At 39.6% G+C, this 18,656-nt stretch overlaps 1 protein-coding gene across 6 annotated transcripts in view; it reads right to left on the bottom strand.

Moving 5' to 3' along the window:
* Window positions 1–6,712, bottom strand: part of AGL (amylo-alpha-1,6-glucosidase and 4-alpha-glucanotransferase) — a gene marked incomplete at both ends in the record, with an annotated part of 60,108 nt that extends 53,396 nt beyond the window's left edge. For all 6 annotated transcript variants that reach the window (XM_080692761.1, XM_080692762.1, XM_080692763.1 and 3 more), the window contains one exon: window positions 6,631–6,712. In XM_080692761.1, coding sequence (XP_080548887.1) covers window positions 6,631–6,712 — 82 coding nt within the window. The remainder of the gene's footprint in view (window positions 1–6,630) is intronic.
* Between the last annotated feature and the right edge of the window lie 11,944 nt (window positions 6,713–18,656).

Below are 18,656 nucleotides of genomic sequence, written 5' to 3'. Positions count from 1 at the left end.
AAAATTTTTGTCAACTGTTGGTGTTAGGAAAAAAAAGTCATAAGCTAGTCCTCCCCCCAAAAAAATAAATAAAAGGGGGTGGTAAGCCAAATAACTTTTGGAACCTCTGGTTCAAAGGTTCAGATGATCATTAGCATTTATTGGCTGTAACACAGTAGGAAGAAAGGTAATATACATGCATCATAATAATATTACAAGTGTGTGCAGGGAAGCTGGTTACACATTGTTTGGACAGTATCATCCCAATTTTTTAAAACAAAAAGCATAGAGAACAGTCAATTTTATATATTTCCATAATTTTATAATTGTGAAAAATTTTAAATTAGTTATAATTATAAAGGGACAAAATGAGAAGTAACTGCATAATGAATTAAAACATTAAAGATGCGGGGCGTGGTGATGCACACTTGTAATCCCCACACTTGGGAGGCCGAGACAGGAGGATCGCGCAGGTTCGAAGCCAGCCACGCTGGCTTAAAAGACCCTGTTTCCAAATGAAAAAGTATAAAAATAGGTCTGGGAGTGTAGCCCAGAGGTAGAGGGTTTCCAGGAAGCTCAGTTCCACCCCCCCCCACAAAAAAAAACCATTAAAGATATTTAATGAATATGAGAATCATAAAGATCTATGTATTTATAAGAATGATTACATTGGTCATTATGCTGGCATTTTGAACATGTCATTCAAAGCTGATTGGGCATATTTAAGCAATCTGTCCCCTGTAAAGTTTATACAAATATTGTTGTTATAATTACACAAGGATTCAAAGAACTTGTAGTACAAAGGTTAAAACTCATCCCAAATCTCTCAAATAGTATTTGGATCAGTGGGGTTTTTTTACTTCAGAAAAAGAAGACAAGCATTATCAAAATATATTTATTTATATATATGCATATACATGTTAATTCTAATAGACTATGTAATTATAAAATATCAGAAGAAACTTAAAGGCCAAAATAGAAATAAAATAAACAATATTTTAATAACTAATTTATTTATTAATAAATAAAATATTTTAAATTCTCACCAAAATTAATATTGATATTCTGTCAATATAAATAATATTATTTAAATAATTTTATTATTTTAAAAGATTTTGGTTTAATATTCTGTGATAAAGTGGTTCAAATATTACAAGTTCTATATTTTGATAATTGGTTTTAATGGCCTCAAAGATAAAAAAAAAAAAAAAAAAGAAAAAAGCTGGGCATGGTGGCGCACGCTTGGAATCCCCACACTTGGGAGGCTGAGACAGGAGGATTGCACAGGTTCGAAGCCAGCCTCAGCTACTTGGTGAGGCTCTCAGCAACTTAGTGAGACCCTGTTTCCAAATAAAATAGAAAATAGGTCTGGGAGTATAGCCCGGAGGTAGAAAGCCTCTGGGTTCCATCCCCAGTACCACCAAAATAAAAAAATAAAAAAAAAGAAGAAGAAAAATATATAAAGATACCCAAATCCAAATAAAACAAATTCTTGGTGGATATGTTTACTAAACCATTCCCCAACTATGTAAAGACTTTTTCTTAAACTCAGCTAGTAAATTTATGTTTTCTCTGATAGCCAGGATTGTTTTTATAATCACCTGACATTATGAAGCATTCATATTATTTATTTGTTTGTTTGTTTATTTAATTTTTTGTGGTACTGGGGATGGAACCCAGGGGCATTTTACCTCCAAGCTACACCTCCATCCCTATATTTTTAAGTATTTTTAGATTTTGAAACAGGGCATCACTGAGTTGCAAAGGGCCTCATTAAGTAGCTGAGGCTTTCTTGGAACAGCAATCTTCTGGTCTCTGCTTCCCGAATGCTGGGATTACAAGCTTGCACCACCAACCCCGGATAAGCATTTATATTTAAACAAATAATCTGAAAACCAACTGAAACTCTTTAGTTGGAAGACTTTAAACAGATTAGAATGTTGGTATCAACTTTCTAAAGTGAGTATGGTACTCATTTACATGGGTAAAATCAAGTAAGGATGGAAGCATTTCTAAAAATACATATTCAGAATGCTTTTGTATAGCAAAGCAGACTAAAACAGATACTGGGTAGGACATAAAGTTTTATTGGAACATAGCCACCATACCCATTCATTTATATATTGCCTATGGCTGCTTTTGTGTTACAATGGAAAAGTTGATTAGTACAACAGAGTAGATGATCTGATTTGCTATCTGAACCCTTTACAGGAAAAATGACTCGAACTCTGCTCCATAGCATCAATTCCCTTCAAAAGAGCAATTAGCTTTATCATTCATGTTTACCTAGGAGAGTTAGATGCTTTTTTCCCCTAAGTATCATACTCCTGAAAAGGCCAAATATCAAAGAGCAAATCTCAAACACTTTCTAACTCATCTTTGACAATTTCTGTAAAGTAAAAGGAAAATTCATGGTTATTCTTTTTGTTGCGACGTTTTGAAAAGATTGGATTTGTTTTGTTTTGCAGTGCTAGAGATTGAACCCAGTGCCTCACACACGCTAGGCAAGCATTTTACCACTGAACTCCATTCCAACTCCTATTTTTAAAGATAATATAAGTTGCACACCTACTTAAACTGACTTAGGCAAAAGTGCAATTCATGGTGATACACTGCACACAAACGTAAGGGTTTCACTATCAGCCCCCTTGATGTACAATCTCTATCTACTCTTTCATGATAATATGCCATTTTTGTTGATTCATCTGATATAGAAGCTGAGAGTATTAATGTAAATTCATATACTATCATAACTGAATTACTTGGAGCAAAACTAACACAGAAAAGGAGAAGAGAAAGAATGATCCTCTATTTTCTTTCTGCATCCCAATATGTAGATCAATGGATACCCACAGGAGTCCAGAGCCACTGTTAAACTTCTAATCCAAGTCACTGAAACTAATTTTTTTTTTCTACAGTAAGTAAAACATTAGAATAACTGGAGCACGTCAGATTCCACAATTATTCAGTCTGCTAAAATTAGCTTAGGTCACAGAGGTACACAGTGTGGCTATCTTGTTCTTCATGCTAACACTAGGAATAGTTCACTTAACTTAGCCATATTCCTCTTGCAGACAACTAGCAAGATGTGATCAGAGTACTACAGTAAACTGGAACTCCTCCCCTCAATTGATAGAAACTTGAGCTCCTAACCAAGCACCCTTTACATATAAACATTTTTTAAATAGTAAAAAAAAAATTGTAAATTTGATCAGCCTATATAAAAGATGCCAGAACTTCAGGTTTGGGGATCAGTGATATTGTTCATTATCCTGCTACTAAGTGAGATAGAAAATACAGGGAAAGACTATGATTTGGCTAGAAAAGGTAGCCTTCTACTTATTGAACTAAAACAATTTACGGAAATATCAGTCTTGAATTCTTTTTCAAGGAAAAAAAAAAGGAAAGAAATATGAAAAGAAGTTTGGTGACCAATTAAATTTGCAGAACCAAAAATTCCCAGTTTTTTTTTTTTTTTTTTTAATTTGGTGGTGGTACTGTAGGTGGAACCCAGAGGCTTTCTACCTCCGGGCTATACTCCCAGACCTATTTTCTATTTTATTTGGAAACAGGGTCTCACTAAGTTGCTGAGAGCCTCACCAAGTAGCTGAGGCTGGCTTCGAACCTATACGATCCTCCTGTCTCAGCCTCCCAAGTGTGGGGATTACAAGTGTGTGCCACCACGCCCGGCAGTTCCCAGCTTTTCTTCACATTTAATTGGTCATTTCACTGTACAAATTTTAAAATGTCTCCTACCCTGTCCCGTCTTTTTCAACTCTGAGGTTATTAAATCTTTCAGAAGATGTGTTTTTTAAAGAACCTTCTCAATGATTTGTTCCTATAGCTCCTCTCTTCCATTCATCTTTCACATTACAAATTGTTTTCTAAAACAATAATGTCACATCATTACTACAAACAATGACAGAAATATTTCCATTCACAGCATCTGAATACATTTACTGATTTAAACTCGAGTTACAAAGTTAACCACATCATTCTTATTTCATCAAACATTCACGTATCCCTTTTCAAGTAACTTAGTAGAGTTTACAATTTTTGCTACTTTTAACTGGAGTTTTAGGAGTCTATTAGCAAGTATACATTAACTGTTATATACTACACCAGGTTTATATCTGTTCCTATCCTCACAGATCTTAAATTCTAGGTGGATATTGTAAAACAAACCAGTATTTAGATATGGCCTCACTGCTTAGCCCTTAATTATCTTGTTCATTCTGTAATTGAAAATCAAAGAAAAGAGATAATGAAATTTTAAAGAAATACCTCACTGAGGAGGTGGAATTTCAGCTGAAAGTTGAACACAACAAATGATAGTAAATGGAACTTAACAGATACAAAAGAAGTATAAGGACAAATGTGAGAAAAACCAACGGGGAAGGAATTAATGGGGAGCTATAAGGATGTCAGACACTAATGATGGGGAACAATGAGATAAACTCTCAGATGGGAAAGGTAGAATCACATCATAGAATGTCTTGGAAGGCAGACAGAGGTATTTAAACATCACTTGACTGATACCAGTAAATAAAAAGGGAAGAGATTGTATAAGATTATTCTGGCACTATATTTGTTAACATAAAAAGACAAAAGATGCCAGGTGTGGTGGCGTACGCTTGTAATCCCAGCATTCGGGAGGCTGAGACCAGAGGATCGTGGTTTGTGGACAGCCTCAGCTACTTAGTGAGGCCCTCTGCAACTCAGTGAGACCTGTTTCAAAATAAAGAATAAAAAATAGGGAGGGGATGTAGCTCAGAGGTCAAATGCCCCTGGGTTCCATCCCCAGACCTGCAAAAAAAAAAAAAAAAAAAAAAAAAAAAAAAAAAAAGACAAAAGATAAGCCAGGTATGGTGGTGCACCTTGTAATCCCAGCACTTGGGAGGCTGAGACAGGAGGATCTCACAGGTTCAAAGCCAGCCTCAGCTACTTAGTAAGACTCTCAGCAACTTAGTGAGACCCTGTTTCTAAAAAAAATATAAAATAGATTTGAAAGTATAGCTGAAGGTTCCATCCCCAGTACCCCAGTACCACACACACACACACACACACACACAAAAGACAAAAGATAGGTAGGCAGAGATATATATGGAAAGAAAGTATTGGGTCTAAAGAGAGATTGTTAAAGACGAAAAACTCTCTAAGAAGAATATAATTTCTAATCTAGGAAATAATAAAACACAGAGAACACTAAACAAAGAAGCTGGGAAATAAAGTTAAGCAATGGTGAGGGAACAGATTTGGATGGGTTAGATTTAAGCTCACCAAGTAGATCCTAAGGCTATTCAATAGCATAGTATCAGGATGAAGCCAGGATGCAAGGTGGGGATAGACTATGTGACTGATGTCGTTTTAACTATTTGAGACATTAGCACTATAAAGCCATACATTAATAATTTTGAGCCTGAAAACTTAGAAAGCCTGGAGAAGAACAAAATATCACCATTTCACAAATAGGAAAATTAATGTGTAGAATTATTCGAATTTGTCTAAGATCACATAGTTTGCTAGTGACAGGGCCAGGAAAATGTTGATTCCTGGTGCTTGTCATTACACTGTTTTCAAAAGCTTCCAAGAAGACAGCAAAGTTCAGCTAGGCATGGAGGCACATGCCTGTAATCCCTGTACCTGACAGGTGAAGACAAGAGGGTAGCAGGTTTGAGAACAGACTCCGCAAGTAATAAGACTCTTCGTCAACCTAGTGAGACCCTGTTTCAAAATAATAATAGGACAGGGGGTGTCACTTGGAGGTAGAATGTCCCTGGGGTTCAATCCCCAGTCGTGTATATATATTTAAGAAAAAAGCAGAAAATGTTTATTTTTGGTATACCAATAAAGGGAACTTTATTTTATTTTTCATAATTTAGACTTTGATTTCACAGGTTATACTTATATAAGGTAAATGTCAAATGTTCCTCAGTGTTGAAAAAAAATATAAAGCCTAGAAAATAAAGTGTCTATTAATCTGTCTTATAGAAAATAATATCATCTTTCAAATAACAGTTCCAATACATTTTAGTATAACTCTTCAAGTATGTTTTATTTGGCAAGAAAATATTTTCAGCTTTTACCTTCTTCACATTTTGAGAGGGTTTTGATGAATATAAAGAATAGTTTATTATACTTTTGCTGGACCCTATTTTACTAACTCAGAGGTTCAATGAAAGAAACGTGAGCTATAAAAAAAAAGCAAAACTACAGATATACTCAAAGCAAAATTACATATGAGGTATTTTTCTAAGTTTCAATAATAAGTGCTACTTAAATAATTTGGTCACATATGCAGTTTCTGCTTAAGTGAGAACTAGCACAGAAAGAAAAGTGAAATATTTTATCCTTGTCCTTAAAACATTTTTAATTCTGTCATTAGTGGTATTTGCAGAACAAAGCACTACCTTTTGCACAAATCAAGTTTTAGAAAGATTCTAGGCAATATCTAACTTGTAGCTTTTTTTTTTTTTTTTGGTGCTGCAGATTGAAACTAGTGCCTTATGCATGCTAAGCTCATGATCTACCTCTGAACTACACCCCCAACCCCCAGTCCCTAGCACAAAGTTTTAAAAAATTTAATACGGCCATCAATGAATTAAAAATTTAAAAGACACAATTGAGCTATTCAAACAACTTGTTACTGACCTTGTTCTAGTCTGAAGAGAGTCTTTTCCAACTTTTCCATTTCGTTCAGTAGCAAAATTCGAATCTGTTTACTGTGTGCCATTCTGGCTTCTGGAGGATTTGAATTCTTTCAGGAAAAATAAAAGGACTCCAAAGTCGAATGAGTTATCCCTAAGAAACAACAACAACAAAAAAGGAATTACAAAAAAGAAAAGAACTATTGCCAGAAACTCTTGAGAGCTGCCAGCGGCACTTACATGTTCTAAAAGTGGTTTAACCCTAGCAGAGCAACGAGAAAGATCCCTATAAAGAAATCCCAGGGAGCAAATTAATAGTTGTTCCCGCTTTTAAAAGCACATCGAGGAAGACTGCAGCAAATCTGTATATACTTATGTAGAGTAGATTCTTACAATCAGAAACAACAAAACAAACTCTAAAGCATTCTCAGAGAAAAACTACATTTAGGAAAGCCTGAAGCTGGGGCGGGGGGGAAATTTCTCAGCCCCGAGCCAAAGGGCGGCCAGGCTCCAAATGGCACTTCTGCTTACAGGAGATTAGTCTTCTCCAGGATAACAGGTGGGAGATCGCCCCATTCCCAAATTCGGGTCGGAAGCCACCAATGGGGAGGTGAGAGCCGAGGGTAGGGTAGCAGTTGTTGCCCCGGGAATAGCTGCCGCAGACATAGGATGTGCCGCGAGAGCTATAGATAGAAAGACCGCGCTTCCCCGACCCGCAGCCGCAGCCGCGCACTTACGGGAGCGGGTCGGCGCCGCGGAGGCCGGGCTCGGGCTCGGGCTGCGGCCGAGGGCGCCGGGGGCGGAGCGCGGCGCGGCCGGGCGCCGTCAAGGGCAAAGGGAGGGGCGGGCCGGCGGCGCGCAGCGCGCTCCCGCCTCGCGCGGCCCCGGCGAGCCCCCGGCCGTGCGCGCCCGCGCTCGGTGGGCGTGGCGCGTCCCCTCGCCCACTTCCGGGAGCCGCGGGACGGGACCGCTGGGCGACCTCTTGTCTCGCGAGAGTATGCGTGGCCGCCGCGGGAGCCGCTTTCTCCCGGTTTGGGGAGGGGCGATGGTCCTGGCGCACCCCCTCATTGAACAGTCTTCCAGATCAGGGTTGAACATTAAAATCCCGCAGTCCAGGCTAGGAACTAGAGGTTGACCGCCCAGCAGGATCCTGTTGTAGGAAGGGCTCTATGGGGGGTGGGGGAGCGACCTGGCTTCTGGTGCTTCTTGTACCAAGACATATATATATATATTTTAAACCTGGCCTAAGTTCTCTGAGCCTTGGTTTCTCTGTGTCTAAAGTAAGGCACTTGCCGGGCGTAGTGGCGCACGCTTGTAATCCCAGTACTTGGGAGGCTGAGACAGGAGGATCGCACAGGTTCAAAGCCAGCCTCAGCTACTTAAGCTCTCAGCAACTTAGTGAGACCCTGTTTCCAAATAAAAAGTATAAAACTGGTCTGGGAATATAGCCCGGAGGTAGAAAAGCTCCTGGGTTCCACTCCCCAGTACCACAAATAAAATAAGGTACTGGCTACAATTTCTGAATGCTTCTAACAGGTGTCTATCGCTGTTTGTCTGGGAACATCTACCTGAAAGCAAACACACAGGACTGAAGGACTAGGTGGGTGCAGCGTGGCCAGTTGACAAACAGAGGAGAGTGCAAATACCACGAGTATTTACAATATCTGGTCATACGTAAAGTGCACTGGTCAGGCCTGCAGATCATAAGCAGATTAGGCGGAGTGCATTTTAGACCAAAAATTCAGGACTCAATGCAGGTGCCTAGGAGATTTCATGCCTGAGAGGAAAAGAAAAGCCATCTTCCAGAGCTTTGCCAGGGCACCTAATGGTCAAGAGAAAAGATTTGGGTTAAGTTAGCCAGGTATGTGTAAGAATCTTGCTTTATTTACTAAACTAATAGTTCGGTAGGTCCGAGGATAATGAGTTTTTAAAAATGCTGAAATAGCTGTGTGCCATGGCATGCACCTATAATCCCAATAAATGGGAGGCTGAGACATAAGGGTGGCAGGTTCAGGCCACCCTCAGCAACATGGGAATACCTGTTTAAAAATTTATTTATTTAAGCCCGGCGTGGTGGCGCACGCTTGAAATCCCTGCGCTTGGGAGGCGGAGACAGGAGGGCGAGACAGGAGGATCACGTAGGTTCAAAGCCAGCCATGCTGGCTTAAAGGAGACCCTGTTTCCAAATAAAAAAAATACTATATATATATATATATATATATATATATATATATATATATATATATCGGGCTTCAGGGGTATTGTACTTCTGAGCTACACTCCCTGCCCCATTTTTTTTTAATTCTTTAATTTGAAACAGGGTCTCACTAAGTTGCAGAGGGCTTCACTAAGTAGCTGAGGCTGTCTGGGAACTGGGATCCTTCGGTCTCAGCCTCCCCAGATGCTGGGATTACAAGCATGCACCGCCACCACCATCTGTTTCAAAATGTAAAAAGGACTGGGCATGGAGCTCAGAGGTAGAATATCCTTAAACTTAACTCTCACCACCACCACCAAAAAGTAAGTTTGTTTCAATAGATTTCCTATAGTGGCTAAGCTGGTTGCAAATGGTCTAGAATTGAGTTGCAGAACCCACAGTTTATTTTGCCAGTCACAGAGGTGCTGGACATGCAACAATAAAACAGCCATTGCCCTCATGGAACTCTTACATATTAAAGGTGAGAAATAGATGAGTAAAGTATATAAGATAATAGTAAGGCAAGGAAATGTGGAAGTCAGGAGAGGAAAGTGTGCAATTCTAAAAACAATACTTAGGAAACTGAGGCCAGACTGAGAGAAGAGGATTGTGTACAGAGAACGACAGAAGGTTGTATGCAGAAGTGATGTAAGCGCAAAAGTTAGGACAATGTAGTTGAGTGAGAGGTTGGGCAGATAGAGGGTGTGTCAGTCAGCTGTCCATAACTCTAACAAACACCTGACCTGATACATGGAAAGGGTTATTTTCTCAAAGTTTCGGAAGGTTTGAGGCCATGGAGAGTTGGCTCAGTTGCTTTGAAGCCTATAGCAAAGCAGTATACCATTATGAGAGCACCTGGGAGAAGAAACCTCTCACTCATGGCAGCCAGGAGGCAGAGAGAGAGAGAGAGAGAGAGAGAGAGAGAGAGAGAGAGAGAGAGAGAGAGAGAGAGAGAGATTGAAAAGAAGAAGAAGAAGGAGGAGGAGGAGGAGGAGGAGGAGGAGGAGGAGGAGGAGGAGGAGGAGGAGAGATTGAACTGAGGGACTTTCTACCTCCAAGCTACACCTCTGTCCCTTTTCATTTATTTTTGTAACAGGGTCTTGCTAGGTTTCTGAGAGTCTCATTGAAGTTGTCTTTGAACCTGCAATCCTACTCTCTCAGCCTCCCAAGTATTGATATCACAGGCATGTACCACTGTGCCCTGTTTTAGATTAGTTTTAATCTCTGAATTGCAGTTAAGAAGTTCATCCATAAAATGAAAACATTTTACTTGCAAGATCAGGTATGAAGATTAAATGAAATAAAGCATTTGAAATGATTCTAAAATGGTATTTAGCAAATACAGTAATCTTTTAACAAGTAGTAGCTTTAAAAAAAAAAAAAGGGTGTTGTCCAGTTGGTGCTGCTGGGTCAAGGGTTGTGTTCAGACAAATCAGATAAAGAGGAGGCTCCCAGGACCTGGCAGAGGCAAGGGGTGTCATGTTTCTCCCTGTGACCCACAGTTTCAGCCCAAATCACTGAAAAGAGAGGAGGGGCAGAGCCTAAGAACAAAACAAGGACTAGCCAGTATACAACAGATATTTGTTAGAATATATATTTAGATGCTCATATAAAAAGGTAAAGATAGATATATTTCTATTTAGAATAAAACTTGGACTCAGTTTGTTTAGAAAAAAAATCATTTAAAAAATTCCTAGCTGGGTGTGGTAATGAATGCCTATAATCTTATGTCTTGGGAGAATCACGGGTTCGAGGTCAGCCTCAGCAACTTAGCTAGGCTCTCAGCAACTCAAAACAAAACATAACAAGGAATGGGGTATAGCTCAGAGGCAGAATACCCCTGGGTTCAATCCCTAGCACCACACACACACCACCAAAAAAATTCTAATCATTGATAATAACAAATCATTGATAATAACAAATAACAAATTGATAATAACAAATAACATGCTGAAAACAATGCATGGAATACTTGGAAACCATGTCGTGAGAAAACTCAAGAAGGTTTTGTTTTTAGTGGTGAACTTTTCTTTTAGGGTAAATCTTTTCAAATGTTCTTCAGCTCAAAGTTTAAAACTAATTCATTTTACCCTTGCAAATAAATTTAACTTCCTGTTAGAGTTTCTATAACGGAGGGCTTAGGGTTGACATCTGGTTAGGAAAAGGGGACTTGAAGCTGATTTTCTGTATTTGGGAGCCCAGGATAGCACTGCCCAGTCCCAGCCACGTGGAGCCCAAGATGACACCGCCCAGTCCCTGCCATGTAGAGGCCAAGATGGGAAATCTAGCTCAGGGAGCAGAAATGAAACCTGACCTGAGCTCCCATATTGGTATCCCTGCCCGTTATTGAGCCAGTCGACACCTGTCTTACTGGGGCCGTATAACTGTATGCTGACTTAGCTTTGCTCTCTGAGCTTCACTGGTGAATAAACTTGCTGCCTCCTGATCCAGCCTCTGGGTCTCACATCTCTGTGGACCTGACTCTCCAGCAACACAATGGCTTAAATAAGATATAAGTTTCTTTCCCGTGCAAAAGCCAAGATATAAGCAGTTCAAAGCAAAGCTGGAGGGGCATCTTTGTGAAGCCATCAGGAATGCAGGCTCCTTCTACCTCATCCCTTTTTCCCTTTTACTGTGTGACTCTCAACTGTGTAATCTGGCTGCCAGAGCTATTTTCAGGCAGCAGGATTGAGAACAAGGAAAAGGTGAATTGCCCTCCTTTTAGGAGAATTCCGGAAAATACCATGACATTTCTTTCATCTTGTGCACACAAATGCAACCTTTACCCATGCAGCAACGAGACTAGCTAAAGCCCAGGTTTTGTTGTAAAGGAAAGGGAGACTGGGTTTTGGCAGATAGTCTCTGCCTCGGTTCGCATACATGGTACTCCACTAAGTTATGGAGGCCTTGCTAAGTTCCTGAGGCTGGTTTTGCACCTGTGATCCTCCTGTCTCAGCCTCCCAAGTACTGGGATTACAGGTGGGTGCCACCGTACTGGCTACCTGACTCATTTCAGGTGTTATCAACGTAAGGTACTTTGCTGGAAGAGGATGGAAGGCTGAGGCTAGAAGACTTCAGGAGGAATGTCTCTAAGGAAAAAAGTGAGAGAAGACTGATTATTTGATGTGCTTGACCATATTGAGAGGGTTTTCAGAAACACCTCACTTGCTTTTTTAATCAGAAAGCTTGGTTGTGAATCATTGTTTGACACACAGAAAACTAAGTAAACACACACACACACACACACACACACACACACACACACGCAGTCCTGTTGGAGCATGCTGCTTTACATCTATCAGCCAAGTGAGTTTGCAAAAACTGGACTCTATAACTGGGCCAATTTCTGCTCCCAGTCTCAGACGGGCTGGGGGAATCATGCTTGCTGCGTGTTCACTCCCCAAAGGAAGGATGGGATGGAGGTAAGCCAGCCTCACAGTCCAAATTTACCAATCAGTAAGTCTCTCTACCTCCACGGGAATGGAGTGAGTTAGAGAACAAAGAGAAGCCAGGGCTTGTTCAGGGAAATCCTCTCCTCAAAGAAAGCAAGAAATAGGGAAAGCATCTTTCTCAGACATTATGCAAGTCATCTTACCTCTTTTGTTTCCTAATTCCCAAGCTGTTATTGATCTTCCAAGGATCACAAAAATGAAATATATGAAATGTTTTAAAAATTAATATGTGTCCTATTACTACTTAATAATAACTAACATTTAATAAACACCTAAAGTGGCAGGTACTCTTTAACCCATTTTATGAGTGAACTCAATTCCCAAAACAAACACTATCTTACCACTAATTTAAATAAAAGAAAACTGGGTCCTCAAGATTAACTTGTTTGGGTCATATATGAGCAAATGGGTGAAGGTGACTTCAGTTGCTTTCTCAGGGATTCTTTTCCATGAACCCTGTATATGAGGGCATGAATGCTATTTCTATGGTCTGGTATCAATAAAAGCTCTGTAAATTGAATTGGAAGGTTGCTGACTTTATATATGGCTGTGTCAAGAATGGCTATCTCTTAGTCAAGGTGCAGTGGTGCAAGCCTATGATTTCAGAACGTGGGAGGCAGAGACAGGAGGATAGCGGGTTTCAGGCCAGCCTCAGCAACTCAGTAAGACTCCCAGCAACTTAGAGACCCCTTGTTAAAAAAAAAAAAGAACACCAATACACACACTCAAAAGGCTATGGGTGTAGCTCAAAGGCAGAGTGTTCCTGGGTTGAATCTTCAGTAACACCACACACACACACACACACACACACACACACACACACACACACAATTATTTCTTAACTCACTATCAGGAAGTCTTTGACTGCCCTGCCACCCCTCCTTGGGTCTAGGCTTAGTGCTCCTGTAAGCTCCTGTGTTGTGTGATATGTGGCATCATGTTGTGTAAGAATTGCCTTTTTAATTTCTCCCTTAACCATCAGAGTCTGAGACAGGGACTGAGTATTCTGTCTCTGGATGGTGGAGTTACATTGCTTGCATATACTAAGAAAAGTTTGTGTTTTTTTTTTTTTATGAGTTTTGGGGATGGAATCCAGGGGCATTTGACCTCTGAGCTACATCCCCTGCTCTATTTTTTTATTCTTTATTTTGAAGCAGGGTCTCACTGAGTTGCAGAGGGCCTTCACTAAGTAGCTGAGGCTGTCCTTGAACCGCAATCCTCCGAGTCTCAGCCTCCCGAATGCTGGGATTACGAGCGTGCGCCACCACGCCTGGCTAAGAAAAGTACTTTATTCTTAAAACCTTCTTTGATCTCCCTTATCATTTCCCAACTTCCAGGCAGGTAGAGAAAACAAAACCAATTTTAGTCTAATCCATTTTAAAATAAATTCTGATCACACTATTTAATCTCTTTAACCCTGTCTCTGAAATAACTGTTCTGTCCCTTCAGTGGTCCTTCCTCTCCTCACTTCTCTTTATGGCTTGGCTCAAGCAGCAGAGTCTCACTTGAACATGAATGAACTCATCATTGTTCAGGGTGAGATCACTGGAAATGCATCTGTCTAGTTCTGCTCCTGATTATGTTGTTGACACAAGCTACTGATGTCTGCAGCTGATAACCGTCCTGAGCATTTTTTTATCCTTCTTGCTGCAGCAGAGTCTAAAACCATGCCCCTCCCCCTTTTGGCCTTCCTCCAGTTCCTACTTTTATTACAGATCCCTCTGAATAAATGAAACATTGTCTACCCGGTCCAAAACTCCATGCCTCCACTTCCTTTGCTGGAGTTACCTCACCTCTGCCATGGTGGGTCATGAAATGTGGTCTAGAAATGAAAACCAGGCCCTGTCTAGAACTAACCTCCTTGATTTGCTCTCTTAACTATGGTGTGCTCTCTCTTTTTGGACTTCTTAATGCCTACTCTAGCATTGCATGCCCGGGTTTAGAACAGAGAACAGAATAAAAAGGCCTCTATGCACTCAACAAGTACTGTCCTACTGTTCCTACTGTGTGCAATTCAGTGGTGAACTAACACGAAAACCCTTGCCCATGTGGGCTTCGTAATTAGGTAATCTCTGCCACCCAACTGGCTTGCTTCTATAAGGACACATCAGACCATTTATTTCACCTCCCTCTCTCTTTCAGTTTTCTCATCTCCTATCAGAGACTAATTCATTAGACCTTTACTATGAAAATAAGATATAAAAGAATAGAGAATATTTTTTTTTGAGGGTCTAGGGAAGGAACCCAGGGGCACTTGACCTCTGAGCTACACCCCCTGTCCTATTTTCTTTTTATCCTTTATTTTGAAACCGGGTCTCACTGAGTTGCAGAGGGCCTTACTAAGTAGCTGAGGCTGTCCGCGAACCACGATCCTCCGATCTCAGCCTCCTGAATGCTGGGATTACAAGCGTGCGCCACCACGCCCGGCGAGAACATTTTGTAAGAGAACAAAGGAAAAAATCTCTGTAGTCTTGCTGCAAAATCCTACTTTGAACATCAGATTTGTTAAGGATGAACTCTTCTTTTTCTTTGAATTTATTCTATAACAATCCAGGTCCCCTACTTAGGTAGATGGGTATTTTAGGCCAAATGGAGAAAGTTTTGCATGTTTCCAAGGTAAATTAAAAAGATGTTAATATTGCTAAAGATATTAACCTGGGGCTGGGGTGTAGCTTAGTGGCAGGGTGCTTGCCTAGCATGCCCAAGGCCCTGGGTTCAATCCTCAACACCACAAAGGAAAAATAAAAGATCAATTTATTGCTTTGGGGTCTCCATTGCCTGGGCAATTTCCATAATGAATTGTGTTTTATGAATAAATTGCATTGTAATAGCTATACTTTTGCTTCTGGGTTTAATGAATAATTTGCTTGAAATAACTTTTTAAAAAATCTTATTTTTTCCCTTTTGTTTTTTTCTCCTTCTATTTTTTAATATCTTTTATAACAAGGATCCCAGAACAAATACACTGATCTATATTTATTTTATTTTCCCCAATTTTTAAAATTGTGGCACAATATACATAACATAAAATTTGCCTTCTTAACCATTTTTGATAGTACCTTCATAATTCATATTTTTGCCCATCTATATATACCATCTCTTTAGAACTCTTTTCTTCTGGTGTAGTGCTGGGGATGGAATCAGGGCCTTATACCTATATCCCAGCCCCAGAACTCTTTTCATCTTACAAAACCTCTATACTCATTAAGCAAAAAATTCTCCCTCTTCCCAACTCCTAGTAATTTATGGCTAGCATAGTGCTACCTGCTAAATTTACTGGGTTTTTTTCCCCAGAATTATCTCCCTCATTTTCATAATTTTGTTTAGTTTTTCTATTTAATTTTTAATTTTCTCAGCTAAGAATATAAATGGATTTGACAGCTGGTGTTACTGGTTCTTTGCCTAGTTCAGAAGGATGGGAAATTAACAAACCTCTCTAAGCAAAGCTTCCATAGTGGGTGAATTTGTAAGAATGCATCCAGTTTCCTGACCTAACAGTTGTCTTTCTTTCTTAACAGAGTAAGCTCCTTGAGAGGAGAAAGTGTCTTTTCTCTGAATCTCCAGTACTCAGAACAGGGCCTATTGTATCACAAGCACTTAACATATTGGAAATGAACTGAAGGATAGCAGTGTGTGCCCTGCCTTTTCTCCCCTCTCCTTTCCTAAGAGAGAATGCACCAAACTCAGTAACTTCCATAAAGCTGATTTACTGCGAAGTACAAACCTGAGAGTATTTGACTTCTGTAAATACTGCAAAAGTAAGCAGTTATGCCATTTTACTCAGGATTGTTGAAATGAAAACTTCAGTTTGTTATTAAGAAAGAACTGTGATGGTTTATACCATGCCATTATTGATTGCATTCTCTTTTCAAAGCCATAAAGACTCATGTATTATTCAGTTCTCAACAGCTTAACTGGTAGACTGTCTAAGGATGGATGGCCAAACAGAAATTTAAAATCAGAATTGGAAAATAATGGTACTTTAACCTCTCAAAGTCGGTCTTAATTTTGTACAGGTTATCACACAGTATTTTGTGTGAACATAAAATTAGGTAAAGTATAATCTATGAGTGGTGCCTGCTGTCTACATTCTCAGTTTGATGGTGAGAACAGCCTAACTTACCAGAGCACTTGTCAGAAGTATTTCACTGCCATCAAGTAAACGCAGAGGAAAGGTCAGCGGTGGCTACAAAGGCCAATCTATTTTAATTGCCTAAGGTTAAAAAAAGCCCTCTTCTCAATTTACTGTGGTGCTGAGAGTCATTTTCCTGCTTACACAGTGTTAAAGTGCCTGTATATCTTGAATGCAACATAGTAGGAAATCAACAAAGCATTAAATTAAGTTAATCAGCATGTTGTAAAGTTTATCGTATGAACATAGCTTACATGTCCTGTCAAGGCAAATGATTGCTCATTGGCCACAGAAAAATACCAATAAGATTTAATTTTCTTTTCTTTATAGTTTTATTGGTGCAATATATATGTCATAGTGAGATTCAAAGTGATATAAACATATGTACTCACAGCCCTTGGTGTATGTCCCTCTTTATACCTGACCCCAATACTTCCTTCCTCACAATACATATTTCATTGCTTTTTTTGTGTGTGTGTGGTTCTGGGGATGGAACCCAGGGGCATTCTACCTCCGAGCTACACCCCTAGCCCTATTTTTTTATTCTTTATTTTGAAACAGGGTCTCACTGAGTTACAAAGGGCCTAAGTAGCTGAGGCGGTCTACAAATGGTGATCTTCCTGTCTCAGCCTCCCAAATGCTGGGATTACAAGCGTGTGCCACCACACCTGGCTCATTTCTTTCTTTAAGAAAGTCTTTTACTGGAAAGAATTTATGTAGAGATTCAAACACAATAGAGTTGCATCTTAAAAATATATGAGGTTTTGCCGGGCGTGGTGGCGCACACTTGTAATCCCAGTACTTGGGAGGCTGAGACAGGAGGATTGCAGGCTTGAAGCCAGCTTCAGCAGCTTAGTGAGGCTCTCAGCAACTTAGTGAGACCCTGTTTCCACATAAAAAAAAAAAAAATATATATATATATATATATATATATACACACACACATATACATATGAGTTTTGGGTGAATTAAATTGAAATTGACAAAATTATGTATGTACTTGTACAAATATGTAAAATAAACCTCACTATATAAAAGGCAAATTAAGCTGGGCATGGTGTCACATGCTTGTAATTCTAGTACTTGGGAGGCTGAGACAGAAGGATCGCAGGTTCACTACCAGCCTCAGCTATTTAGTGAGGCTCTTTGCAACTTAGACCCTGTTTCAAGATTTAAAAAATAAATTAAAAAATAGGGATGGGGGTATAGCTCGAAGGTAGAATGCCCTTGTGTTCAATCCCCAGTACTGCAAAACTTATATACATACATACACACATACATGTTAAAAAAAAGAGAGAGACAAAAAAAAAAGAAACTATATGAGGCTTAATTTTGATAATAATGATTTTTTTTTTTTTTTTTTTTTTTGGTGGTGGTGGTACTGGAGATGGAACCCAGGGGCTTTCTTTTCTACCTTAGAGTAGAACCCAGGCCACACTCCCAGGCCTCTTTTATTCTTTTATCATATTTTATTTGGAAACAGGGTCTCACTAAGTTGCTGAGAGCCTCACTAAGTAGGTGAGGCTGGCTTTGAACCTGCACAATCCTCCCATCTCCACCTCCCAAGTGCTAGGGTTACAAGTGTGAGCCTCCATGCCCGGCTTGATCATAATGATATTTTTAAGTGTACATGCCCAGCTTGATCATAATGATACTTGAATTGTTCTTATATACACATTCATATCTGAACTGTTTCAAAATGTAGCCTTTCAACTAGTTTTGCATACTTAATTTGTTCTGTAGGATCCATCTTAATCGACATTTCTGTCCTTTCAACGTTTATTGATTCTTTGATTCTGTAAAATAAATTTTAAAAAGTAATGAAAATTTAAGATACAATCTAGTTCTTTTGTATTCCATAATAATAGTAACATTAAAGCCGAAGTGTCAAGAAATCTTGTGTTCATAATTCTGTACTGTTTAGGAGAGAAAGCCACATAAAAAGAACGCTAGAGTGCAGGTCAGGAAAGGCAATTCTAGAACCTACTGAACCACTCAGTAGTTGTTCAGAATAGACAGAGCACTTTGAAGAGCCTTAATTTTGTATCAAGACAATGACCTTTAAAATAGAATGCAGAAATAGAAAATCTACATTTTGTTTGCCTAGATACTATCCATAGTTCAAACATCCATGAAATTTCTGCTAGACACAGTGGCTACGGTACTGCATTTCAGGAAGATCTGGTGAGCTCTGGGGTAACCTAACTCATGAGATAGCTGCTCTCTGGACAGTAGATTGAGGAAACCCT

Source organism: Muscardinus avellanarius (assembly GCF_963383645.1).
Source record: "Muscardinus avellanarius genome assembly, chromosome: 3".
NCBI lineage: Eukaryota > Metazoa > Chordata > Mammalia > Rodentia > Gliridae > Muscardinus > Muscardinus avellanarius.
Note: the sequence above shows the minus strand (reverse complement) of the source record. Positions and strands in the feature narration are given on the sequence as shown.